At 37.8% G+C, this 27,776-nt stretch overlaps 3 protein-coding genes and 1 pseudogene across 4 annotated transcripts in view; all 4 read right to left on the minus strand.

Annotated features, from left to right (window-relative positions):
* LOC131960677 (protein NLRC3-like) overlaps positions 1-5,286 on the minus strand; it is a 23,363-nt gene extending 18,077 nt beyond the window's left edge. For both annotated transcript variants that reach the window (XM_059325941.1, XM_059325940.1), the window contains exons 1-5: positions 5,206-5,286; positions 3,928-4,030; positions 2,294-2,521; positions 439-517; positions 53-281 (exon numbers count right to left, since the gene is read on the minus strand). In XM_059325941.1, the coding sequence (XP_059181924.1) occupies positions 53-281; positions 439-517; positions 2,294-2,521; positions 3,928-4,016 (625 nt within the window). In that variant the 5' untranslated portion in view covers positions 4,017-4,030; positions 5,206-5,286. The remainder of the gene's footprint in view (positions 1-52; positions 282-438; positions 518-2,293; positions 2,522-3,927; positions 4,031-5,205) is intronic.
* A 2,649-nt stretch (positions 5,287-7,935) lies between these two features.
* LOC131960445 (NLR family CARD domain-containing protein 3-like) lies at positions 7,936-9,249 on the minus strand (annotated as a pseudogene).
* A 648-nt stretch (positions 9,250-9,897) lies between these two features.
* Positions 9,898-12,215, minus strand: LOC131960704 (tripartite motif-containing protein 16-like). The gene has a single exon (XM_059325969.1). It carries the CDS (start codon positions 11,830-11,832, stop codon positions 10,171-10,173), a length of 1,662 nt encoding a protein of 553 aa, XP_059181952.1. The 5' UTR covers positions 11,833-12,215; the 3' UTR covers positions 9,898-10,170.
* A 9,569-nt stretch (positions 12,216-21,784) lies between these two features.
* Positions 21,785-27,776, minus strand: part of xpot (exportin, tRNA (nuclear export receptor for tRNAs)) — a 37,545-nt gene continuing 31,553 nt past the window's right edge. Inside the window, exons 19-25 of the mRNA XM_059325946.1 lie at positions 27,077-27,266; positions 25,513-25,629; positions 25,079-25,194; positions 24,957-25,004; positions 24,774-24,845; positions 24,565-24,621; positions 21,785-23,049 (exon numbers count right to left, since the gene is read on the minus strand). Coding sequence (XP_059181929.1) covers positions 23,023-23,049; positions 24,565-24,621; positions 24,774-24,845; positions 24,957-25,004; positions 25,079-25,194; positions 25,513-25,629; positions 27,077-27,266 — 627 coding nt within the window. The 3' untranslated portion in view covers positions 21,785-23,022. The remainder of the gene's footprint in view (positions 23,050-24,564; positions 24,622-24,773; positions 24,846-24,956; positions 25,005-25,078; positions 25,195-25,512; positions 25,630-27,076; positions 27,267-27,776) is intronic.

Raw genomic sequence — 27,776 nt, forward strand, 5'->3', positions numbered from 1 at the left:
GTTGCCTCCATTTTATCTTTCATCATGTTACATTTTAAAGAAATCCACTTACTGCTCTTTAGACAGTCAGCAAGCTCCTCCTGCTTCATTCTTCTCATGAAGTTAATTGTGATCTTCAGAAACTCCTCTCTGCTTCTCCTCCTCTGCTCCTCATCCTCATCCTCCAAAACCCCCTCACCCTCCCTCTGACTCTCTAAGCATTCTGGGTAATCTTGACTCAGAACTTTCTGGATCTTCTTCAGCTCGTTCTTTACAAAAGTGACGATGTTCTCCTCCAGCAGCTGGAACAGAATGATAAACTGAACATTTAGTTAAAAGCTCACATGTCATTCAATTGTCAGTCTGAAGGTTGCTGGTCCAAACAGAGCAGTACCATGAATGGTAGATAAACATTAATCTGTAGTTTATAGTGAAAGCTTTGTTTGCACATGCACACACCATAAATATGGAGTCCAAGTCTGTTTGATGCTGTGGGGCAGACTGACCACTGAGGCCCTCTGAGCTCTCCTGCTGAACTCTGCAGAGAGAACATCAAGTGTAGGAACATTTAATGACATACATATGTAAATCGCTTTCTAAAGGAGATCTGAGATGATGACACAATGACAGAACTGTTGCTCAGGAGGAAGAGTGGCTGGTATATGGCTGGTGTATGATGATCCTTTAAAAAAAATACATGCAGGCCCCATCAGAAATATTGGTGTCACTCTGTGAAGGCTTTGAGAGTTCAGCGAGGGGTTCAAGCAACAGTATTATGACGCAAATAAAGCTAGGCATCCTAATAACAAATAGGGGGAAGGAGAAATGACAACATTGTTTCCGGGGCCTATGAGTTGTTATTTTTTGCGAACAGTGAGCAACAAGTAGTCCCCCAAAGAGGAATTGTGAAGGAGGAATCTGTATGGTATACAAAGTAAAGCCCAACAGAGAATTCTTCAGTCAATCCTGGTCTGGACAATTGACTCTGGTTTATGTCTTCTGTATGAGAATAAACTCTACTGCATCAAACTCTGATCATCTCCTGAGTACCTTTTGCGCCTGCATTTTGTATCAAGTTTTTGGGGAAAGAATTGGTGCATATGTTTCTGTATCAGGGGACCAGTGCCCTCATCTGGTCCAGGCTTGGTCCACGACAACTTTACACAACAGGGGTCTAACCAAGGTGGGCTGGGTCACCTGGGAGATGGAGTCCACCATGACGAGAACTGAAACACCCAAAGACACCACATCACATCACTGATGTGTTAAAGTGCATAGTTAGGTATCTCTCAAACCATCAAGTCTGGTTTAGCTAGTGATGCCTGAAGACAGACTTGGAGACAAACAACAGGTTGGTGATGACTGGAGGGACAGCTGGCAGCAGGAAGGTTAGCAACCCAACCTGCATGTTCACTGAGGAAGAACTCCATGGAGCTGTTGACAGACCTCTGAACAGATACTTGGGGATGAGCACCTCAGCGAGATGGATTGCAGGACAAGGATTTTTACAAAGAAATTATTTTAACAAGTATGACATACGTCTGCAGTGAGACCTGCAGCTGTGCCTCAGGAAGTAGAGCTGGTCGTTCACTAATCACATGTTTGTAGGTTTTATAGCTCAAGTCTCCTGAATCCACATTGATGACTGGTAATATCAGTGAGTTCATCCTTAACTTCAGTGAGTTGAATCTCTTCCTGGACAATGTCTTCACACTGACAGTTCAGACGGGTATAACTAAAGCCTTCACCATCACAGTGGTATTTTTCTGTATTGTAAAGTTGATCAAGGCAGTTGACACAACAGATGGATCCAATTAAAAGCATGTATTTCTGAAAATGCCTTCCTAAAACAAAGGCATAAGTCTTTTTTTTTTAACAAAAATGTTTTTTTTGCCTAAATATCATATATTCAAAATTTGGATCAGTTTCTTTGTGTTTTCTTAAAAACCTGGTAAAAATACTTATGCTATTATTTTAAGAGATTGTCAAAATGTACTATAGTACCTCCTACTCAGTTTAAACATTTAAGTTTCATTACATTTGATGAAGGCTGTGCAATAACTTGTGTAGGACTCGGATCACAAAGTCTTGGAGCTGGACATGAGATCTAATAGTGACCTGTACAACAATGACTGTGACCAACCACTGGCATGCAGCGATGACTTGGTTAGTTCAGAGAATTCATACAATACATTTTTTTAAATTAAGTTTAAAAGTATCCTGCATTTAATAAAAAAAATAAATCTTTTGCCACGTTGACGACAAAAGTTCTGAGCGAGTCAGACATCAACAAATTTCAGTTTTAAATTCTTACCTTCCATCAGCAGCTTGTCCAACTTTAAAGTTCTCAGGAAAACCCATAGACCGGTAACTTTTCATGGACACACAGCTGGGTTCAGGTCCAGATCCAGGTTGTCCAACTTTAAAGTTCTCAGGAAAACCCATAGACCGGTCACTCTTCATGGACACACAGCTGGGTTCGGGTCCAGGGTCAGGTTCAGGTTCAGGTCCAGGTTCAGGTCCAGGTCTCTCCTGCTGCACTCTAATAAAAAAGAGAGTGGTTAATAATGTTCCTAAAAGGTAATCACATCAAAGATTCTGACTCATTTTATTTGAATAATCAGTTTTATTTTATATGAAGAAGAGTCCTGGGGCCTCATGTATCAAAGAGTGAGTAGCTTTCATACTGAAAGATAGCGTACTCCTAAAACTAGAGAAGTACGTACACAAACTCACCTTCACATGTATCAAACTGTGCTTACGCCAGGTTCAGCACCTTTCCATGCAACATCCCAACCAGCGTGGAACTGAGCGCACATGCACGAGCCACCAACCACGCCCCGGCCCCTCCCGCAAATGAATATGCCCATGACATGCAAATAACTATAAATCACCAGCATGCCCGCTGATTATAAAAAAAAAAGGCAAATCAACTTGCAGCGAGGTGGACCTGGTGATCTCCGAGGAGGCAGGAAAATGTACTTTTTGTTACCTCAGGTCTGGGATCAGCAACAAGATGTCACTGTGGCTGTTAACCAGCCGGATCAGAGACCTGCACCATGACAGAAGGTCCCTCAACACACGATCCTTCTAAACTCCACCGTTATTAGTTTTTTCAGGAGCCGTTAGAGCAGCCAGTGCGTAATGCTGCCAATATCATTTTTACCCATCAGTTTTTAAGCCACACTCAACTTGTTGTCCCAATTAAACATCACATACGGGATCAAATATGCACCACACCTGACTTATTCTGAAAGGATTTCCAACTCACATTTTTTCTCCGGGGAGAGGGATCTGTGGTCATGGATCGCTGTGACCTGCAGCGTTAACATCTCCATGTTAAACCAAAGGGGAAACAATCGGCGATCTGGACTTTGACACAGTAATTGAGGCAGGTTATCTGTGGTATTTGTGCGCTTCATATTAATCAGAATCAGAAATACTTTATTGATCGCCCAAGGGAAACTCGGTATATATGTATATAAAAATAGTGGAAATAGCACAATATAGGCTATAGACTGAAGAAAATATACAATCTTTAAAAACATACAGACTTCAACATACTATCATTGCACAAGTAAGCAGCAGTATGCAGGTGAAATCTAAAATACAATAATAGATCAACAATAAAATCATCTATCCCCTCATATTTAAAACGGGTTATTGAGGATGGAAAACAGCATTTTCCTTCAATGTCCGAAAGCTATAAACTGTAAACACAAAGCCAGTTGTGTGTAGTTTGAGTATAGACATGAAACACCTTTTAAATACAGCAGAAAAGATACTACTTTCCCCCAAACAAAAGTTTGTGGTGCCACCGCACATTGTCACGGCAAGTTCACTTTTCATACATGTGGCGTGTGCGGGAAAAACAGCGTACGCAATGTTTTTGTGCGTACGCAGCGTTGATACATGAGGCCCCTGGACAGTTAGAGATCCTCATCTCACCTCTGAGCTTTGGTCTGGCTGCCATGTTCCCCACACAGAGTGGTTTCAGAGGGAGGGTCTCCCTCCTCTCTGGCCTCACACTGATCCATAGCAGAGTCCACACCTGCAGGGAGAGATTCACTCTGTCACTGCAACAACAACAACAACAACAACAACAATATTGCGTGTGTTGTAAGTGGTTACAAATAACTCAACTAGTTAACTATAACCTCAGTTAGCTTACAAGTAGCTTATGTTGTATACTACTAGCTTACAACTAGTTAAACTGGTTGAACAATTAGCTTACACTCAACAGCTTGTTTACAACTCACTCAATAACAAGTGAACGGTGTTACAATGAGCTTAAAACTAGCTTAACTACTTTACAACCACTAGAAATAACTCAGCAGATTTATAATTAACTCAATAACGATACAAGCTAATCAATTAGCTAGCAACTGGTATACAACTAACTTACAATGTCCTACTATTTTACCAGCTTGCCAATAGCTTATAGCTAGCTAAACTCATAAACAACTACATCAATTAGCTTACTACTAGCTCAACTTGTTTACAAATATGTCCCAGCAAGTTTTTAACACCCAAGTTAACTAGCTTACAACTAGTTTAAAATCAGCAGTATCAGTTTGGTTACACCTGTTTTACAACTAGCTGACAGCAAGTTAACAACTGACTCACAGCTTACTGGTTTACAACCAGCTCAACTAGAAACTAACTGAACAAGTTAAAAATTAGCTCAATTAGCTTACAGGTAGCTCAGCTAGTCTAAAACTAGCATCTAACTCAGTTAGCTCAACAAATTATCATATAAATAATAGTGAGCCTGAGTACTCAGCTTATTCAACAAGCCAACAACTAGTTTACAGCTGGTTGAAACTATTCCTGTTTGCTAGTTGAGCTATACAACAAGTCCTCGGAGAGGACGTGTGGTGTCAGGTTTTTACACAAGCTACATGATGTTTCACAAATTACTCCAGCAGAAAATCAACTAGAGGGCACAATTCCTAAATAGTCAAATTTAACTTTGCTAACAAAGTACTTTTACATGGTTGTGGTGCTACACTTGTATTGTGTTATTGGAAGTTTCATCATAAATATGAGTTTGAATCAGCTCCATAATGGTTAGCATGTTAGCTGCTGTCAGAGCAGTGGGGGATATTGATAAACTTAAAATAAACTTAAAAAACTTATAATGATTATTATTATTAAAATGCTGGAATACAAACAAAAAGACCTGAGATCAGCTCAAAGTGTTCAACAGTGAAAAGAGTCACTTACCAAGAGATTAACACGGAGGAAAAACAACTGCGTCACAACAGAACAGAACAGGAGGAGGAAGTGAAAGTGAAATACAACTGAGGGGGAGGGGGAGGGGAGAGAGAGAGAGAGAGAGAGAGAGAGAGACGTCCCACAGGAAACCAGTCGAGCAGAGAGGAAAAGTTTTAAGACAAGTCTGAACAACTGAAAGACTGTAACTGATGTAACTGATATGAAAGCGTTCACTCAGGAATGATCAGCCTCGCATGGGACTGAATGAAAATATGACAATAACGATGTAAAAGTGTTTCTTGCTGACAGACAGACTCATTAATAGTATCCTTAATAAATATAAACGGGGGAAATAACAGATCATGAAAGTAAAAAACGCTTTAAAGAGAATGTATTTCCCCATTTATTATAGGCCCCTAAATGAAGAAAGTTGTTTGTGGTCTGTTCAAAGCCACCAGACTCCATTAACAAAAACAGTCATTTCTCCCTGACAGAACTGAGGATCTGCAGGTCTTCCACTGACCTGATCACATAGTTGGTTTGTTAGTTTTGTTGCTTCCAAATTCTTTTAAACAAAAGCCTGAGAGCTGATGGCTTCACCTGCAACTGCAAAATACCAAAATGAAAAACAGATGCAATGTTAGTTAGTACTCGGGCTGCAACTAACGACTATCTTCATAGTCGAATACTCATTGATTATTGAAACGATCAGGCGACTAATTGGATAATTAACTGCACAATTACTTCATGGCTCTTATTTAACTATCAAGCTTTTAAATGTAGCTGGAGGTTCTTTTAAGCATGTGCAGACTAAAAATAAAATATAAATAAATAAATATGACTTCTTCAATCAAAAATATGTCAAAACAGCTGGTTTAGCCACGAGTAATAAAAATAATTCACCATCAAGTTTTTGTCCATTTAAGATTAAGGACAGATAAAGTGCGAATATTAAAAAGTATGAATTAAATCAAGGTTGGTTGAAGTAGTGTTCTTTAAGGCGAGGTGAGAGCTTTAACCGTCCGATGGCGAGTCCCAGGTGGAAGAGGTTAAAGCCAAAGACAACTCTGTCTATGGACAGCTGATGTTAGCTAGCTGAGAAGCTAATTATCTCACCAAGACAAGTCGGCATCATCCACAAGTCCCAAGTGTCTTCTTTTCAAATGTTCATGCGTGACCGACGTTCTCCCGTGATACTCGAGGTCCGCTTTACAAATCCTACAGCCGAGCCTCTTCTTTACTGGTTCAAGGTGAAACACTTTTGACGTGATGGTGTTGCATCAGCTGCCATGTTGCTAGATTGTGTGTTTACCTGTTGCTTCCAAATCACTGTTGGGCAGAAGCAACTCTCAGCAAATATAGAAATTATGTCAGACGGCTCACCCCTCAGAAACTCAGCTCCGGAAAACCACGTCAGGTCCATGATGTCACAGACTAATTATTGACAATTAAATTTGTCAGCAACTAGCTTAAAGCTAGCTCAACTATTTCATAACTATCTAAAACTCCCTTACATTTAGCTCAATGAACTTACAACTAGTTTAACTATTTAACAACTGACTCAACTGTTTCATAACTATCTTAAACTAGCTTAACTTAGCATAAGCTTAACTAATCCACTCGTAGCATACAACCACCAAAATTAGTTTAAAAAGACTAAAACTAGCTCAGTTAACTTACATCTAGCTCAACTAGTTTAGTAATTAAACTAGCTTAAAAAAATAACTCACCTAGCTTCACTAGCTAACTCTGTGTTGCAGCAGTACATTCCCTGCATTGATTTCTTTTTTTCTTTCTTTTTTTATTGATGTTTATGCCAGACAAATACAAACAAATACATGTTACCTTATTACAGTTACATGGATAAGAAAAACATCTTATGAGCATTTATCAGTATCTGTCTTTTTCTTTTTTTAAAACAAACCAAAAAAGAAAAAGAAATGCAGTCCAGCAACAATGTAAAAACAAGCCAGATCTACAACACAAAACATAGATACACAGAACAAAACAACCCCTGCATTGATTTCTAACGTTCAATGCTAGATCAACTATTTTACAACTATCTTAAACTATCTTACAACCAGCCTAACTTAGTAGAAACCGACTAATTCAGTTGTAGAATACAACTAGCAAAACTGGTTTGCAGAGAGCACAAATATCTTAGAAGCAGCTTAAAACGACCTTACAACTAACTGAAATTACTACAAGCTCAAATAAGTCACACATATCATCAAACTACTTTACAACAAGCTAAAAAACTAGCACAAATATAATAAAATTGTTCCTACTACATTGTTGCCACTGCTGCTGTTGTCAGTCTTATTATCTTGCCTAGCTCACGTCACATCCCCTGGTAGTCACAAAGCTTCATAATGTAACTGGCAAAAATACAAGAATTCCTGTCACCTTCCTGTTGTTGTCAGACAGTTTGAGTTTTCTGTTTACTGTGTTTGTGTCCAGTTCCAGTTCACAGACATCTGATGGAGAGAACAAGACACAAAACAGCTGCAGGTTATCATCTGCTGATTCATTAACAACTTTACTGACAATTACTGAAAGAAAACCATTCAAAGTTTCACAGTGTAACAGTAAGTTAACATGAGAGTCAACATGTCAGTAATATTGTGTGTTTTTCTCATCCAGCTTCAGTCAATAAAAAGTCTAAATGTGCTGTAACAAAATACAGCTGAGTTCTGATGAATGAAGCTGAAACACACTCACACTTCCTCACACCAGGTCTCAGTCTCTGCAGTCCACCATGGTCCACCCTGCAGGAAGAGACACAGTCACAATCAACTTCATATCACCATTAAACATCAACCAGAGACACTCAGTTAGAGACAGAGACACACTGAGAGCTGCTGTCTGTCCACCTGTCCACACCTGGGAGTGTACACCTGTCTGTCTGTCCATACCTGAGAAAATAAAATAAAAGTATTTTCTTGCTAGATGTTCATTATTGTAACATCTCACACACTAATGGAGCTAACAAGCAGACAACTGTTAACATAGTGGGTTTTCTTCTAAAAACAGTTCTGACCTGAGAGTTTCCAGCCTGCAGTGTGGACTCTTCAGTCCAGCAGAAAAACGATTCAGTCCTGAATCCCGCAGGTCGTTGTTACTCAGGTCCAGGTCTCTCAGACTAGAGGACTGGGAGCTGAGGACAGAGCTTCACAGCTTCTCTCTGAGAGGTTACAGCCACTCAGCCTGGAGAGGAATCAGCAAAACATGAGAAAACAAAGACAAACAATGGAAACTACATTTAATCTTGATAATGATGCGATCACCTACAGAGCTTTGTTGGAGGCTTTGACCACTGGCAGCAGCCTCAGAAGAGCCTCCTCTGAAGCAGAGTATTTCTTCAGGTCAAACACGTCCAGATCTGTTTCTGATGACAGTAAGATGAAGACCAGAGCTGACCACTGAGCAGGAGACAGTTTATCTGTGGAGAGACTTCCTGATCTCAGGGACTGTTGGATCTCCTCCACTAGAGAACGATCATTCAGTTCATTCAGACAGTGAAACAGGTTGATGCTTCTCTCTGCAGACAGATCCTCACTGATCTTCTTCTTGGTGTACTGGGATGTTTTCTTGTTGGTCTGTGAGCTACTTCCTGTCTGTGTCAGCAGGCCTCTGAGGAGAGACTGATTGGTCTCCAGAGAAAGACCCAGGAGGAAGCGGAGGAACAAGTCCAGATGTCCGTTTGGACTCTGTAAGGCCTTGTCCACAGCACTCTGGTAGAGATGTTTTCGTTTAGGTTTGTGTCTGATAAACGGGAGGTTGTTTGTTCTTCTTCCATCAGATTGACTCCAGACTTGATGAAGGTCAGATGGACATGAAGAGCAGCCAGAAACTCCTGAACACTCAGATGGACGAAGCAGAACACCCTGTCCTGGTACAGTCCTCTCTCCTCTCTAAAGACCTGTGTGAACACTCCTGAGTACACTGAGGCTGCTGTGATATCGATGCCACACTCTGTCAGGTCTACATTTTTAATCAAAATTAGAGATATTATCTGTTAATTAACAGGCCAACTTTTGTTTCAAGTATCATGCCAGAAATAGCTAATAATATTTATCTGTCATTTTTATTACAGGAAAGTGACTGCTATTCTAGTTTTTCAATTGTTCATCTGTTTTTAAAAAATAAAATGTATTATCTTTAGTTAAATATGTAGCTATGAGGGTTTATGTCCAGACTAATAATGTAATGTTTTTCTAATTAAGTATTTTTACATGAAATGTGATCAGTTTAAATTCATGGTTACTTTTAAATTTACATCAAATCTTATAGAAAGAAAATTTCAGTTCTTTTTTTATCTTTTCACTTCACATTTTCACAGACAGTACTGTAAATTAAAAACCCAGCTGTTAATAACACACATAAAAAATACAATAGTATATACAATACAATAACAACTTGCAGAAAAGTTACTGAATTATAAATATAATTACGTTTCTATTGATTCTCTGGGTAATAAAAAAATGGAAATGACAATATGAAGTTATGTTTTATTAATTAATGTTGCTCACTGCGGATTTATGGTCATAAAAGAAATTTAGTTTATTTGTAATTTTATGTGAAATCCGTTTCATGTTTATCTATGCTTTTAAATTTAAATCTAATTGTACAGAAAATTGTGGAAAAAAACTTAAAATATATGTTTTTAAATGACTATAATTAAAAAAATATTTAATTATAATGTGAAGTTCATGACATTTTAAAGACACTGCAGGTAAATAAAGTAAAAAGTTTAACTCACAGATTTCACAGTGAAATTTTCTGTTTAAATATGTAAATGAGGCCTTATCTAATGTTAACTTTTGGTGAATTTAGGAGAAATCTACAGACGCAAATAAACAAAGTGAAGTTAAAGAAACATGTTCTCTTTCCACCAGTCTGAAAGAAGAACAACATTTAAATTTAACCTGAAATCTGGAGAGTTTAACCTGCTGCTCTTTACATCACTTCTGATTATTTGAGTTTACAGAACTCAGCAGAGACTCCATACCAAAGACGAACTCCAGCGTGGAGCGGCTGAGTGAATGTGGTCTGGACTCTGTGGAGGAGGGTCAAGGTTTTAGAGACGCTGTAGAAGGACAGAATACCTGCACTGTGATCCAGGTACACTCCCACTCTGGAGGACCAAGGACCTGAGACGGGAGTTTGGACTTTGTTGTGCTGAAAGTTATAACTGTTATTGATACAATCTAACAGCCAAGATTTGTTATTAGATCCAAACAGACAGACATGTGACCTCCCTGCTCTGCTGATGTTCTTGTATGAGACTGCTACAATAACTCCTCCTGTCCCGCTCCACTCCACCTCCCAGTAACAACGTCCAGTCAGACTCTCTCTACTCAGGACCTGCTCATAATGAGTGAATCTGTCTGGATTATCAGAATAAGACTGTTGTTGACTCATTACTGTAACTTTCCTGTTCCCTTCAGACAATAACAACTGTTTGTGTGCTGTGTTTGGATCCAGAGTGATTTGACGTGAATACTGTAAGAACTCAGCTCTGGTCTTTGGCTCTGCTGCCGGCAGTAAAACATCCACTTCAGTCAGTGAGACGTCTGTCCATTTGTCTCTCAGGACGTCCTGCAGTTTGTCTCTGACTCGTGACACGGCCGCTGTCACGTGGTCAAAGCGGCGGCGAGGACGGATCTGGATGCTGGATGTGGACTCACTGAGTGCTGACAGTGAGGGGTAGCTGTGGAGAAACTGGTTGTGGTCCTCTGTGTTTGAGAGCTTCTTCAGTTCAGCTTCTTTCCTCTTCAGCTCTCTGATCTCCTGCTGCAGCTTCTCCTCCACCTCTTTGACTCCACTCACTTCAGTTTCCTGCTGGGATCTGACCTGCCGCTTCACCTCAGAGCTTCTTTTCTGCATGAGACGGATCAGCTCAGTGAACATCTTCTCACTGTCCTCCACTGCTTTATCAGCAGAGCGATTGATGGCCTCCAGCTCCTGTTGAAGCAGCTTCACATCTTTCTCTCTGTCCTGGATTCTCTGCTGGATGTTGAGTCGACTCACCTCCAGCTCTTTCTGCCTCTCGCTCCTTTCTGCTGCAGCTGAGACCGTGTCGTGGCCTTTATGTTGGTCCACAGAGCAGAGATAACAGATAGACTGCCGATCGGTCCGGCAGAACATCTTCATCACCTCATCGTGGCGAGAGCAGATGTTCTCCTGCAGCTTCTCGGAGGGCTCCACCAGCTTGTGCTTCTTAAATGAAGCCACATCAGAATGAGGCTGCAGGTGTTGCTCACAGTACGAGGCCAGACACTGCAGACAGGACTTGAAGGCTTTCAGTTTTCTCCCGCTGCAGAAATCACAGGCCACATCTCCAGATCCAGCATAGCAGTGGTCAGCAGGAGCATCTTGGAGGCCAGTTTTCTTCATCTGCTCCACTAATTCTGCTAACATGGTGTTTTTCTCCAGTTTGGGCCTCGTTGGGAAGATCTTCCTGCACTGAGGGCAGCTGTAGACCGGTTTCTGATCCTCTCCATTCCAGTGGCTGTTAATACACTTCATGCAGTAGTTGTGTCCACAGGAAAGACTCATCGGATCCTTCAGTAGATCCAAACAGATCGAACAAGAGATGCTCTGTCGGTCCAGCTGAACTCCTTTCTGCGCCATTTCACCGCTGAGAGACGAAGCCCATGTGATTGTGACTCACCTGTGAGCATCTTTAAAATGTTCAGGTTTCTTTGTCGTTACACAACACAGGGAGGAGTTAACAAGTTTTTCTACATTCCACGATGAGGAGCACCACAACTTATACTCTTGTTTCCGTGTTTGAATCCTCAGTTTAAACCTGCTCCTCAGTTTCCACTCTCCTCTGTTTCTATGTTCACATTCAAACATGATTCAATAACTTTCCAGGTTTCATGTTTTATTGGACTGAAATAAATAACCTGTAGTTATTCTACTCCTGAAAATGTATTTGTCGTTACACAACACAGGGAGGAGTTAACAGATTCCAGACATTCCAGAACAAGAAGCAGCACCATCTATCTTTATCTTTACCTTTTGAAGTCTTTCATCCGTGTGAAAAATGGGCCCTCCTTTTTTTTTTTTTTTTACATGAAGCCTTTGCAGCAGTCAGCAGGCTGTCTTTGGCTCTTTGCTCTGTTTCATTAACATGCCACTCATTTATTTTTATGTTTTCACCCGTGTGATATTATGTGTCTGTATGTACTGTATGCGTGTTGTCAGTCTGTCTTTGTTTGTTGCTCTCGCTCAACACTCCATACTCGCTCTCCCAATTCAGTTTTGCTTATTTCTCTATTCATTTTTCATATTTCCTTATTTTCTTACCTGCTCTTCTTATCTTGTCTCCTGTTATATGTGAATCAACTTAAGTTTAAAAATTATCCACCCTAATACCAGGAGCCTTGTTTCAAAAATAGATCTCCTCAGAGCCTGGATTACTCTTTACAAACCAATTATTATCACTATTTCTTCATAAAAAAAATCAGAGATAGTGGAATTAAAATGGATCATTTCATTCTCTATAGAGCTGACAGGCCTTAAAGAGGAGGTGGTGTAGCTACACATGCTGCTAATCTTGTTTCTGAGCGTGTGATTGTAAAAAGGAAAGGAAAAGGTGAAGTGAAGAACACTAACGATGGCTCAGCTCAGCTCCAGTGCAGCCATCGTTAATGTGATTAAACACACCGGAGCTTTTCACAGCAGCTCAACATGTCTGAAGCTAACACAACCACAAATACACTGAAAAATACCTCCAGAAATTCATTGACACTAAATGTTCCATAGAACATTGAAATAATGACAAAATGTGACAAATTTCTATTTAAATACATATTTCTATGTTTTGTTTGCATATTTATTAATTCACCTATTTATCTACTGCCCTACTTTACATTTATTTATATTAAAGTATTTTATCTTGCACTTATGTACTTAATTGTAATTTAAATGAATGTATTATCAATTCATTTTTTATTAATTAAAAATTTATGAAGAAAATAATAAGTACATAATAAGAGTATAAAGTACAAAATGTGAATAAATAAATACTTATTTTTGCATTTATGTTTTATTTGTAATGAAAACATTTAGTTATGTTTCTGAAGTGGAGCCTGATCGTTCATATATAATAATGAATAAATATGATGAATAAAATATATTTATATTCCTGCTGCTGTGAATGTTGCAGATCAAGTCAAAGAAAAAGCAGAAGATGAATGTTGTTGTTCCACAGTTTGTCCAGCAGGGAGCGCTGTGGGACCAACTCTTCACAGCTGACACACTGTCCAGCTGCATGATGGGAAATGTAGGATCCAGTGTTTCTGGAGTCAAATAATCCTACTTTTCTCCATGTTTTCTCTAATAAAATGTGTATAAATCAGACAATGAATGATTGATGAACAAAGCTCAGCTCAGAATGGAGAAAATTTGGTCAAAGTGCTGCTCAAGTGGAGATTTCTGCCTCACAGATTGAGGGAAAACTCAACAACAACAACAACAACAAACAATATTTTTAAGATTATTTATTTCTTATCTGAACACAAAAATCTAAAATTACAGACATTTTCTCCAAATTAAAAACCCAACTGTTACTTTAAGTTTTACACCAATAATTACAAATTACCCCCCAAAATAATAATATTTCTACAATATTTCTTCTACTTTGTTAAATCACATGCAAATAAATGTAAAATAAAAATAATTATCCGTAATTAAATATATACAGCTCATTAAATCATTTTTATATTCATGTGTGCTTTTTAATTTGAATCTAATTTGACAGAAAATAACTTTATTTCATTAGTAACTTTTTTAACTAAAGACAAAATTAAAAAACTAAATTAAAACCCCAACTTTTACTTTAAGTTTTACACCAATAATAACAAATTACCCCCGACAAATACAATTATATTTCTAAAATATTTCTTCTTTCTAAAATCACATACAAATAAATGTAAAATAACACTAAATATCATTAATTGAATATGTACAGCTCATCATTAACAACACAACTATTATTCAAGGTTAATGCAAATAAAAACAATATATGGAAAGTTACTGTATTTTATAATTTTATTTATAGTTTACTTCTACATCAAATCACATTAATTATCTGTGATTTAATATATAGCTCATGATATGAGGGTTTCTATCCAAGATAACAATTTCAATGTTTTTCTTTGTAATTTTATGTGAAATCAGTTTATATTTAAGTATGCATTGACATTTTACAGAAAACTTCATATTATTCGTAACTTCAAAACTCAATGAAATCATAACTTAAAATCCCAACTGTTATTTGATTATCATGTAAAGTTGAGAACATTTTAAAGATGCTGCACGTGAATCCAGTAAAATGTTAAACTCACAGATTTCACAGTGAAACTTCCCCAGTTGATTACTGACATGAAGACAATTATTGTTTGTGTTACAAGTTTTCTGTTTAAATATGTAAATTAGGCATTATCTAACGTTAACTTTTGGTGAATTTAGGAGAAATCTACAGACGCAAATAAACAAAGTGAAGTTAAAGAAACATGTTCTCTTTCCACCAGTCTGAAAGAAGAACAACATTTAAATTTAACATGAAATCTGAAGAGTTTAACCTGCTGCTCTTTACATCACTTCTGATTATTTCAGTTTACAGAACTCAGCAGAGACTCCATAATCATAAAGATAAACTCCAGCGTGGAGCGGCTGAGTGAACGTGGTCTGGACTCTGTGGAGGAGGGTCATGGTTTCAGAGACGCTGTAGAAGGACAGAATACCTGCACTGTGATCCAGGTACACTCCCACTCTGTAGGACCGAGGACCTGAGACGGGAGTTTGGACTTTGTTGTGCTGAAAGTTATAACTGTTATTGATACAATCTAACAGCCAAGATTTGTTATTAGATCCAAACTGACAGACATCTGAGCTCCCTGCTCTGCTGATGTTCTTGTATGAGACTGCTACAGAAACTGATCCTCTCCTGCTCCACTTCACCTCCCAGTAACAACGTCCAGTCAGACTTTCAATTTTCTCCCGCTGCAGACATCACAGGCCACATCTCCAGGTCCAGCATAGCAGTGGTCAGCAGGAGCAGCTTGGAGGCCAGTCTTCTTCAGCTGCTCCACTAAGTCTGCTAACATGGTGTTTTTCTCCAGTTTGGGCCTCGTTGGGAAGTTCTTCCTTTTCATATTTTCTCATTTATTTTAAGTTTTGATGAGTTTATAAATGGTAAATTTTGAATGGCAGCCCTCTCATTTGCATAATAAAGAAATGCATGAATACATTTCTAAAGAAAAATGTTTTGAAAAAATTACAGGAAAAAAAAGTTGAGGGAAATAAATCGAGGCGCAAAATGCTATTTAAAAATAATCAATAAATAAATGTATTTGTTTCTATTCATGATACATTTAAAAAAAAATCTTTTTTCATTTAATTTATTCTACGTGGTGAGGACTTCATGATATAGAAAATATAGAAAAGAATAAGTTGCAAAGGGAAAATAATAATTTAATATATTCAAAAATGAGGAAATAAATGTAAGTATAAAAATAAATGCAACACTTAAATGAGTTATTAATATTAAATTCATTTCATATTAGTTTCAGTCGAATAAATGGCATAATTTTATTTATTTTCAAAATGGTTTCAAGCTGTTAAAAGCGTACAAATAACGTCAAAGAAATTGAAAATTAAAAATCTAGAGAGCAATAAAAATATTTTCTTCAAACAAACTAGCTTTCATATTACTAAATATATTATAATTAAATTATTATTAACACTAAATCAATAAATTAAATTCTATAGAAGTTCCCGTGTTATAAAGAAAATATTTATGTTGTTCATCAATAAATGAAACAGGAAGTTTGATATGTCATCATTAGTAAACACTTTATTGGTTCTAACAGATGTTCTAACAGAAAATTCATCTCCATATATAAAAAAAAAAAAAAAAAATGAAAAATGAATCCAGATTTCAACACATTTCATCATCAAGGAACAAATTCATCCATTTGGCAACTTTTTCTCAAACCCCAGTTCTCCAAAATAAAATAAAATAAAAACAGCCTGAAAACTCATCAGAAACCTTTATTTATCTATTTATTTTCTTATTCTTTAAATACATTTTCCGCTATGTGGTGAACAGCTGATTCTCCTTCAGGGCGAACACGACGACTTCACGTGTTTCTGGACTTTATTAAAGTTAATAACGGATCCCATCGTGTACGGGGGACAAAAGTTCAACATTTAGAGTAAAATCTGCTTTTTTCAGCTGTCAGGATGTGGTTAGCTTAGCTTAGCACAAAAACAGTCCCTGAAAACCACCAAACTATGAAGCTAAGCCATGCTAAGCTAAGCTAACCATGACCTGACTCCAGCTCTCGGCTGAACATTTGTAGTTTGAAAGTTTTTACCACTTTTTAATGATGCTAAGCTAGCAGTCTCCCTCCACTTCCAGTCTTTGTACTAAGCTAATCTAAACCTATCTGTGTACTTAGTGAGAGCGAGACGTTCAGATGGATATCAATCAGCCGTCTCTGTGTTGAGGTCAAGACGTGGTTAGCTTAGCTTAGCATAAAATATTCCCCCTAAATCGCCAATCCTGTTTGGCAACAAATTAAAATAAACAAGACATAAAGTAAAGATAAAGGGAGTGTTTTAAAAAAAACTCTGTTTAATGATGCTAAGCTAACAGTTTCCCCTGCTTCCAGTCATTATGCTAAACTAGGCTAAGCTAGCTCCATGCTAACTCCAACATCTTAATCTCAGGGACAAAGTTCACTTTTCAAGGTTTTGATCCATTTCTTTTAGGGTAGGCTAGCAGTTTCCCTCCACCTCCAGTCTTTATGCTAAGCTAAGCTAAACCAATCTGTGTTTAGGACTTGATTAGCCTAGCTTAGCATGAAAAAGTTCCTTCAGTCCCCATAAAACCATCAAATTGAGCTTTATTTTTTTCTGTGTGGACAAGTTGAAACTATTAATTGGCTGTTGTGAAATCTGTTTCCACCTGATTGGTCCTTATGCTAAGCTGAACTAAGCTAAGCTAAATTCACCTAATTAAAGCCGAAACATGCAAATCAAACAACTTTGGAGCCATTTGGAGCCATTTAATGATGCTAGGCTTGCAGTTTCCCCCTGCTTTCAGGCTTTAAGCTAAGCTAAGCTAAGAGACTTACTAGAGACGTTTAGACAGATATAAATCAACTTTTTGTTAAGCAAACCATGTTTTGACTCCATCTCTACTGATCACAGACATGAGACCGATATCCAACATCTCGCTCTCAGAGAGAAAGTTCCAGTATTTATGCTAAGCTAAGCTAGGCTAGGCTAAGCTAAGCTAAGCTAACCTGATCTCTGTACTGAACCAGAGATAAAAGTGACTTTTCTGACTCGGGGAAGACGGCTAACAACTCAGACAGCGAACAGAAGAAACAAGAAAAAGATTCTGGAGTAATTTTATGACATCAGATTGACGCTAAAGTTCCCTTTATTATTATTTTATCAAGTTTTAACTGGTAAAAGAACTTTGACAGAAGTTTAACTGACTTTTAAAGTTCATTTAAGCTTCTAAACATCAAGTTAATGTCAGATTTTGGTTTTGTTGTCTCAGAATAATAATAAAAAATAGTTTGTAATCATATTTAAATGAGTTTCAGGGTAAGCTGGTGGAATTCTATGATGGAAACAAGAACGGGACGTGTGCTTGCAACTTCTTTTTTTACATTAAACGCAGATATCTTTAGATCACGAGTTCATTTTGTTGTCTTGAGAAAACGAGATCATCAACCTGAATCTTGAAAAAAAGATTAAATGAGCCAAAGACTCGTTTTCCACTCAGTTTCTTTCTATAAAACATCCCGTTGTCGAGAAATCTTACTTTTGTTTTTCTGAGAATGGAAATTAAGTCATTAAATGATCGTATCTCAAAAAAATCATTGTCTTGTTTTAGAGCCGGAAAAAATGAACTCATTATCACCAGAAAACAAGCTGCGTTATCTAAAAAAAAAAAACATGCAAAAACTAAATAATTATTCAGAATTTGAGAGAACAGAAGCAAATACATCCTGATTATTTAAAATAAAAGAAATAAAGACCTGAAACAATGAACCATTACCACTTTATCTCAAGATAACTAAATAATAATCCAACAAATCATTTCTCGCAATAAAATATCTAAAAAAAAAAACAAAACCTGAAAATTCTGGAAAATCAATATAAAATAACTTTTTAAGAGAAAACAAAACAAAGTGTTGTTATCTCAAGATGATGAAATTAATAAAAAATAATAAAGTAATTGCAAGCACGGCCGTTTTTAGCTTCTATAAATCTACATATTTTTATTAATCAACAAATATTCCGTCCAGCGTTTCCTGCATTTCGTTTGATAAAACCTGAAGCGATCAGCTGCATGTTTCAGGAACTTTATATTTTTGTGAATTGTAAAATTTTCGCCGGATTTTAAAACACTTTAAAGCCGTGAATCAGATAAATCAAATTATAGGGAATAATTATCTCAAAATAATGAGAAAAATGTCTAAAAATAGCTAAAATTAACAACTTAGCATCTCGAAATAATGAGAAACTCTCAAAAATAATGTGCAACTTTCTGGAAATAATTCAAAACTTTCTCAGTAATAATAATTTGAGAAAGTTTTTCATTATTTTAGAGACACTCATTTTAAAAGAGTTAATTTCGAAACATTAACTCTGTATTTCAAGAAAGTTTCTGATCATTTTGAGACACAAATTAATTCTCATTATTTTAAGAACGATTCTGTTTACTTCGAGACGTTTTTTATTTCTAATTTTTCATTATTTCGAGAAAAGCTCGGATCATTTTGAGATATGAACCCGTTATTTCAAGAATATTTCTCATTGTTTTAATAAACTAATTTCCAGAAAGTTTCTCTTTATTTGAAGAAACTAACTCGGCATTTCCAGACGTTTTGATTTTGATTCACCAACTAATTTCACATTTCTCATTATTTCGAGATACAAACTATGTTTTTTTTAGGAAGTTTTCTCTCCGATACTGACTCATTTCTTCAAGATGTTTCTATTTTGATGCACTAACTAACTTCTAATTCTTCATTATTTAGAGATAATAACTCGTTATCTTGAGATACCAAAGTTGTTTTTGAAACTCATTTCCAGAAAGTTTCTCTTTATCTTAAGAAACTAACTCGGTATTTCCAGACGTTTTTATCTTGATTTACCAACTAATTTCACATTTCTCGTTATCTTGAGATACCAAGTTACTTTTCTCGTCTTTACTTTGAGAAAGTTTCTGATCATTTTGAGATACGAATCATTTACAAAGCCTTTCTCGTTATTTTGATGCACTAATTTCAAGAAAGATTCTCGTTATTTCGTTTTTTTTGAGATGTGAACCGTTACTTCAAGAACATTTCTTATCATTTTAATACACTCGTTTTCCAGAAAGTTTCTCTTTATTGTGAGAAACTTAACTCGGCATTTTGAGACGTTTTTATTTTGATTTACCAACTAATGTCAGTTTTCATTACTTTGAGATACCAACTCAGATTAGCTGACGGTGATAAAGCGTGGAGCTCGTTTGTTCGTGTGCCTGAATGACTCGTGGAACTGAAGTTTCTGTGCAGATAGAAAACATTTGAAGCGTGAATCAGAAAAATGTAATTACAGGGAACGCAGCAAACGTCTCAGGATGATTTTAAACAACGAATCCAGCGTCACAAACAGAGTCGACGCTGGAAAAAATATAAAAATTAACAGTTTTTACAGTTGGACGTGGTCGTCTCACACCGATCGGTTTCAGCTCCTTCACAGTATTGATCGCGTGAAGCGTTTGCATAATCAATGAGTCGATCGATCGTCCTGAATCGTCACAAGAGCTGGAATACAGAATTAAAACGAGCCGCTTCGGTTTCTATGGAAGCTCATCAACGCCAAGAAAAGAAAATCTCTAAATCCTTTTTTTTTTTACATTTTAAGACGTTTTCAATTTTATTTTGAAGGAACTCGGTGAAAATGATGAGATGCATCGAGTGAAAAGTAAAACTTTCACTTTAAAGTCACAATATTGGGATTTTTCCAAAAAGGTTCAATTATATATAAAACAGTCAAAAATACTCAGTAAATCACAATTATGAGACTAAAATTATAATGAGTCAAAAAGCAACTAAACATCTTGATAAATAAAAATACTTGAGGCATTATTATAAGAGTAATTATTCAGTCGAAACCAGATTTTTACAGGTTTGAGAGTTTAAAGAGTTGAAATTTGAGATTTATTGTAGTCCAAAATATGAAATAAAAAAACACTTAATAGCTCATAATTTTTTACTTAATGAGTATTTTTTTTATTTTTTTTATCATGTTGAACTTTCAACCCTTTTTTCATTAATATTTTCTGGCAGAAATGATCTTCCATATTTACTTTCCAGATGGAAAATCAAACAAAAAAAACCCTAAATCTCGGAACTTTATTTACACGTTTTAACATCTTATTCTCTTATTTACATTTTGTTCCTCTGTTTCATTTTCATTTCCATCTGAAATTAAAAATATTTGTCATATTTCCAGGAAACACACGGATCCATTTTCATCATCGACACAAACTCACCGTAAAAAAAAAAAAAAGGAGAAAACGTGAGAATCTGTCGGGTAACAAACACAAAGAGCGCTGGAGATATTTTCTACGTTTTGAATTGAGATTAAAGTCTGTGGATGTTTCTCTAAATGAACCTGGAGGGAAGAAGCACATCGAGTCGGGCTGCAAGAACGTTTCACTTCAAACCTAAAATTCATTCCTCATCACGGAAAAAAAACAACAAAAAATCAATGCCACTTTTTTAATAAAAATAATACAATTCAGCCCTTTTCTTCTGTCCGTTCTGTGGCAGCAACAACATCCAGAAAAACTCAAATCTACCAAGTTTTGAAATGTCGTTTATATACGGGAGAACATTTCTGCCAGGAAAAAAAAAAACATGAGGAAAAAAAAAAAGATCCTGCAAGTCATTTTGAGAATCTTTCTCAAAATATTGACTGAAATAACGAGTTTGTATCTCAAAAGGAATTATTTTACCAAAATAACAAGATTATCTCAAAATAATTTAAAATATTCCCGAGTTATTATTTAGAGAGTTTCGCATTATTTTAGAGATAATTTGTGTACTAAAATATCAAGAAATGTACTTTAAATAATGAGTTGGTATCTAAAAATAATGTGATTATCTCAAAATAAACAAAGTCGTATCCAGAATAATCAGAAATTATCTCAAAAATAATGAGAAAATGTCTTAAAATAATTAGTTAATCATCTCAAAATAAAACAGTCCGTATCATGAAATAACATGTTTGTATCTCAAAATAATTCAAAATGCTCTCAGGAAATTATTTAGAGAAAATAACGCATTATTTTAAGACATACTTTGTGTAATAAAATAATGAGAAATGCTCTCGAAATAATGAGTTTGTATCTAAAAATAATGCGATTATCTCAAAACAAACAAGGTAGTATCCACAATAATCAGAGATTTTCTCAAAAATAATGAGAAAATTTCTAAAAATAAGTTATTATCACAAGTATCATGAAATAACATGTTAGAATCCCAAAATAATGAGAAATGCTCTCAGTAATTTGAGAAAGTTTCTGATCACTTCGAGATACAAATTAATTATTTCAAACACTAATTCTTTATTTCAAGAAACTAACTCTGTATTTCGAGAAAGTTTGTTATTTTGATATACCAACTAATTTCTAATTCTTCATTAATTTGAGATAATAACTCGTTATCTTGAGATACCAAAGTTGTTTTCCTCGTTTTATTCAGTCTTTACTTTGAGAAAGTTGCTGGTCATTTTGAGATACGAATTCATTATTTCAAAAGCGTTGAATGCCCCGCTTAACCTGCTGCCCCCGCGACCCGGCCCTGGATAAGCTGTAGAAAATGGATGGATGGATTAATTTTAAGCACTAATTTCGATAAGGTTTCTCTTTTTTTCAAGAAACTTACTTATTATCTTGAGAAAAGCTCGGATCATTTTGAGATATGAAACCGTTATTTCAACAACATTTCTCATTGTTTAACACTTTTCTCGAGAAAGTTTCTCTTTTTTTTTTCCAAGAAACTAACTAATTATTTTGATATACCAACTACTTTCTAATTCTCCATAAATTCGAGATAATAACTCGTTATCTTGAGATACCGAAGTTGTTTTCCTCGTATTATTCAGTCTTTACTTTGAGAAAGTTGCTGATCACTTTTGAGATACAAATTCATTATTTCAAAAGCATTCATCGAAATTAGTGCATCAAAATAATGACAAAGTTTCTCTTTATTTCAAGAAACTAACTCGGTATTTTGAGAACGTTTGTTATTTTGACATACCAACTAATTTCTAATTCTTCATTAATTCGAGATAATAACTTGTTATCTTGAGATACCAAAGTTGTTTTCCTCGTAATATTCTGTCTTTACTTTGAGAAAGTTTCTGCTCTGAATGACTTGCAGGAGCTTTTCCTCGTCCCTGGCAGAAGTTCTTCCACATGTTTCTAACGTTTCAGGATAATTACCGAATGTTTAGCAGACGGGCAGCGTCCTCTCCCTCGGGTCCGTTCCCTCTAAAAGCCCTTTCCTCTCGCCTCCACAAACTGTTTCCGGTGGTCGGTGGAGCTCCTCCGGTCCTCGTGGAGAGCTCGTCTCGCCGGCGGCCGGAGGGGTTGATCCGCCCGCCCGCCGAGCTTCTTCCACCACTTCAGACTCTTTAAGTGCACAAGCAGCTCCGATGCTAAGGTCCTTTAGTTGTTGATGCTGTTAGAAGCTCCTGTCAGTGTCCTGAGTCAACTTCCAGGTTCAGGTCCTACAGCTTGGCTCGCTGGAAGAACGCCTGCAGAGACACGAGAGACTCGGTGAAGTGACCCGACAGACTCGTCGTCAGACTCAGACTCGTCCTCAGACTCGTCTTCAGACTCAGACTCGTCTTCGGACTCGTCGTCAGACTCTGAGTCGTCTTCGGACTCGTCGTCAGACTCAGACTCGTCATCAGACTCGTCGTCAGACTCAGACTCGTCATCAGACTCGTCGTCAGACTCAGATTCGTCTTCAGACTCGTCTTCAGACTCAGACTCGTCATCAGACTCGTCGTCAGACTCAGATTCGTCTTCAGACTCGTCTTCAGACTCGTCTTCAGACTCGTCCTCAGACTCAGACTCGTCCTCAGACTCGTCCTCAGACTCAGACTCGTCCTCAGACTCGTCGTCAGACTCAGACTCGTCATCAGACTCGTCGTCAGACTCAGACTCGTCCTCAGACTCGTCGTCAGACTCAGACTCGTCATCAGACTCGTCGTCAGACTCAGACTCGTCATCAGACTCGTCGTCAGACTCAGATTCGTCTTCAGACTCGTCTTCAGACTCGTCTTCAGACTCGTCCTCAGACTCGTCCTCAGACTCAGACTCGTCCTCAGACTCGTCATCAGACTCAGACTCGTCGTCAGACTCAGACTCGTCGTCAGACTCAGACTCGTCGTCAGACTCAGACTCGTCATCAGACTCGTCGTCAGACTCAGATTCGTCTTCAGACTCGTCGTCAGACTCAGACTCGTCTTCAGACTCGTCATCAGACTCAGACTCGTCTTCAGACTCGTCTTCAGACTCGTCCTCAGACTCAGACTCGTCCTCAGACTCGTCGTCAGACTCAGACTCGTCAACAGACTCAGACTCGTCGACAGACTCAGACTCGTCGACAGACTCAGACTCGTCCTCAGACTCAGACTCGTCCTCAGACTCAGACTCGTCCTCAGACTCAGACTCGTCGACAGACTCAGACTCGTCATCAGACTCGTCGTCAGACTCAGACTCGTCTTCAGACTCGTCGTCAGACTCAGACTCGTCTTCAGACTCGTCATCAGACTCAGACTCGTCTTCAGACTCGTCTTCAGACTCGTCCTCAGACTCGTCCTCAGACTCAGACTCGTCCTCAGACTCGTTGTCAGACTCAGACTCGTCATCAGACTCGTCATCAGACTCGTCATCAGACTCAGACTCGTCGACAGACTCGTCTTCAGACTCGTCCTCAGACTCAGACTCGTCCTCAGACTCAGACTCGTCCTCAGACTCAGACTCGTCGACAGACTCAGACTCGTCATCAGACTCGTCGTCAGACTCAGACTCGTCTTCAGACTCGTCATCAGACTCAGACTCGTCTTCAGACTCGTCTTCAGACTCGTCCTCAGACTCGTCCTCAGACTCAGACTCGTCCTCAGACTCGTTGTCAGACTCAGACTCGTCATCAGACTCGTCATCAGACTCGTCGACAGACTCAGACTCGTCCTCAGACTCAGACTCGTCCTCAGACTCAGACTCGTCGACAGACTCGTCCAGCTCAACAGACTTCAACGTACCTTAATGTAGTTTTTCAGGACTTTGACGTCCGGCTGCTGCAGAACTTGACAAAGCTCCTGAAATAGAAAGTTAATAACATTTATTTTTACGTAATCTTATCATATATATATATATATATATATATATATATATATATAAAAATGTGTATAAAAACACTCATGGTGCATTTCTCTTCCTTCAGACTTCAGGACATGAAAGGTTTTGTCACCTGTGAGATCTCTGGCGCCACCTGCAGGGAGGGCAGATACTCCTGCTGCAGGAACTGGATGAACTCGGGCCCCTGACAGGAAACAGCACAACACTTAACACAAACTCCTCTGGATTTATATAAACATATGTACAAGTTATGAGAAATATAATAAACAGAAGTTATTGATGAAGCAGTTTTTACCCGTTTGAGATGAATCATTTTGAGCGTGAGGGCGCACTCCGACAGCGTCTGAAACACAGAGCAGAGCTGCTGCTGACGGCTGTCGTTATATAATCTGGTGACTCTCTGGTGAGCCAACTTACCAGGACGGTCTGAGCGTCCGAGAGGTCAAAGGTCGGCTTGAGCGGCGCCAGGAAACAGGCGGGGACGATGTGTTTGTAGATGAAGTCGGGGAATCCCACCATGCCGTCTTTACCTCCTGCAGCACAAAGCAAACATGAGCAATGAGCAAGTTTTGAAATGTCGTTTATATACGGGGGAACATTTCTGCCAGGAAAAGAAAAACATGAAGAAAAAAAAAAGATCCTGCAAGTCATTTATCGATCTTTCTCAAAATATTGACTGAAATAACGAGTTAGTATCTCAAAAGGAATTATTGTACCAAAATAACGAGTCCGAAATAACGAGATTATCTCAAAATAAACAAGTCAGTATCATGAAATAATAAATCTGAGGAAGGAAGGGAGGGAGGAGCAGCCTGGAGGAGTCAGAAGGTTTGAGGTGGAGCAGCTCTCACCCCACAGCTCCACCAGCTTGGACAGGATGATGAAGCAGGTCTTCTGGGCGATCGGGTCGGGGAAGTCCACGGCGCCCTGGATGATGGTGAACACCACGCGCTCGATGTTTTCTGCTCCTGAACAAACAAAAGAAAAAAATCAATGATTATTAGACCTCCTTGTTTTCTTCAGTTTCTTGTTCATTTTAACCCATTGAAGCCTGGAAAGCGGATACGTCGTTTTGTAGTATTTGTATTAGCTGTCAAATACGTTTTGAATTTCATTTCTATCTGCTACAGAGGCTGAAAAATCTATTATTTAGTAGGAAGCGTTGACACTTCTGTTGAATTTCCAGAAAAACTTTAGGGGGTGATTTTAAAATCGCCCAGAGGTTTTACAAATATAATGATACCAACAAAAATAGCTCATAAGAGTTTAATTTAAGAGCTGATGTCTAGACATTTAACATGGTTTACTTGATTAGGATTTGTGTTATGATTATTATTATTATCACCAATCAGAGCAGAGCAATTTTAGTCCAATCCGTAGCTCCCATCATTAAACCGACTTCACTTCGAGCATCCTCAGTTCTTCCTGAATGTCTACATATGTGTATTGTGAAGAAAAATGAAGAAATTGTTTTTTCAGAGCGATCAGAAGAAACTGGTTGCTCTGCTTTCCTCCAGAAATGTTCCCTCCTTTTTCCCATGGAGGTCTATGGGGCTGTGGGTGGTGTTGGTGGATCAAACTAGAACTTTACCACACCAATGAGAGGGACAAGACACATTTTACTACCTTTATATCTATAAATTATTTCTGTAGAGTGTTATCTGCGGCCTCGAGCGCAGTTTAAAAATTTTTTTTTTGACAATTTTTTTCTCTCCCTCTGCACTCTAGTGATGATGTCATCACTCTAGACTCTCGATAGGGTCACATTGGGGGGGATTTTCTTGGCGTGTTTTTGCCGAATAATTTGAAAACCGTTAGGTGAAACCCTGAGAAAAGTCGTAACACACTTGTCATGGCCGAGCCGGTCGATTTGATACATTTTTAGTGTTTGTGCGACCAAAACTAGTAGTAGTAGTAGTAGTAGTAAACCGGAAAAACACGGAAGAAACAGAAGAATAAAATCTAGGATTAAGCCCGGTGGATAGTAGATATATTAAAACCCTTTCATAAATTGTAATTAACACATTTATTCATTAATTTTTTATAATGGATGTTTTCCCTCCTTGAAGCCACACCTTGTCTTTTAAAACATTATTATTATTATTATTATTATTTAGATATGAGATCATTATACAATATTATAATAATAATATAAATCAGCTGATATAAAAGCAAGTGTTAACCTGCTTTTAATCTGCTAGTTTTCAATTGTATTTAACTGAAAACATTAAAACTTCTTCACTGGAATATTCCTCCAAGAAAACGTTACTTAAAGAAGAAAATATCCTTCCAAATAAGACGCAGATGGACATTTTACAGACTGAAATGTGAAACATTTGTCTCTTGAATGAAGAGAAGCTGCAGCTTGAGCTCCTCAGGAACCAACAGGATGTGATGTCACGTGACGCGTCTCACCCTGATTGGCCAGCACCTCGTTCATGCCGCTGCCCGTCACCGTCTGGATGAAGGTGAAGTAGCTCCTCCGCAGCATCTGCTTCTCCAGCGCCGCCGCCTGGTCGTTGTCCTCCGCCGGCCGCGCCAACACCTCGAAGATGGCGAGCACCAGCGGCATGAAGACCTGCTGCAGGAAGGGAGACACCTGCCGCTGCACCGCCACCAGACAGACAGGGACTCGTTACAGACTCGAATATGCATCAACACACTAACTGACACATTTAAAGCACTTTTAGATTTGACCATTTTTACATAAATCAACATGCTGTATTATGACCGTTTTTGAGCAGGTCATTTTGGCCATAATCTGCCCATATATGGTTAAACAGACTAAAATGTACCCATTTTAAGATTTTTTAGTCATTTTAAAATTTGACCATTTTTACATAAATTGACATGCTATATTATGACTTTTTTTGGACATCTCAAAATATGGTATTTTTTGGGCGAAAAAGTCACACAATAGCTTGTTGATTTTTGTCAAAAATGGTCACATTTTAAAATGCCTAAACATTCTTAAAATGAGCCGATTATAGTCTGTTCATACATAATGGTGTTTTTTCACTATTTTGGACAAACTGTACTTCCACATGTATCACCAGACTATAATTGACCCTATAGAAGCATTTTAAGTATTTTAAATTTTGACATTTTTTGACAA

This window comes from Centropristis striata, chromosome 22 (genome assembly GCF_030273125.1).
Source record: "Centropristis striata isolate RG_2023a ecotype Rhode Island chromosome 22, C.striata_1.0, whole genome shotgun sequence".
NCBI lineage: Eukaryota > Metazoa > Chordata > Actinopteri > Perciformes > Serranidae > Centropristis > Centropristis striata.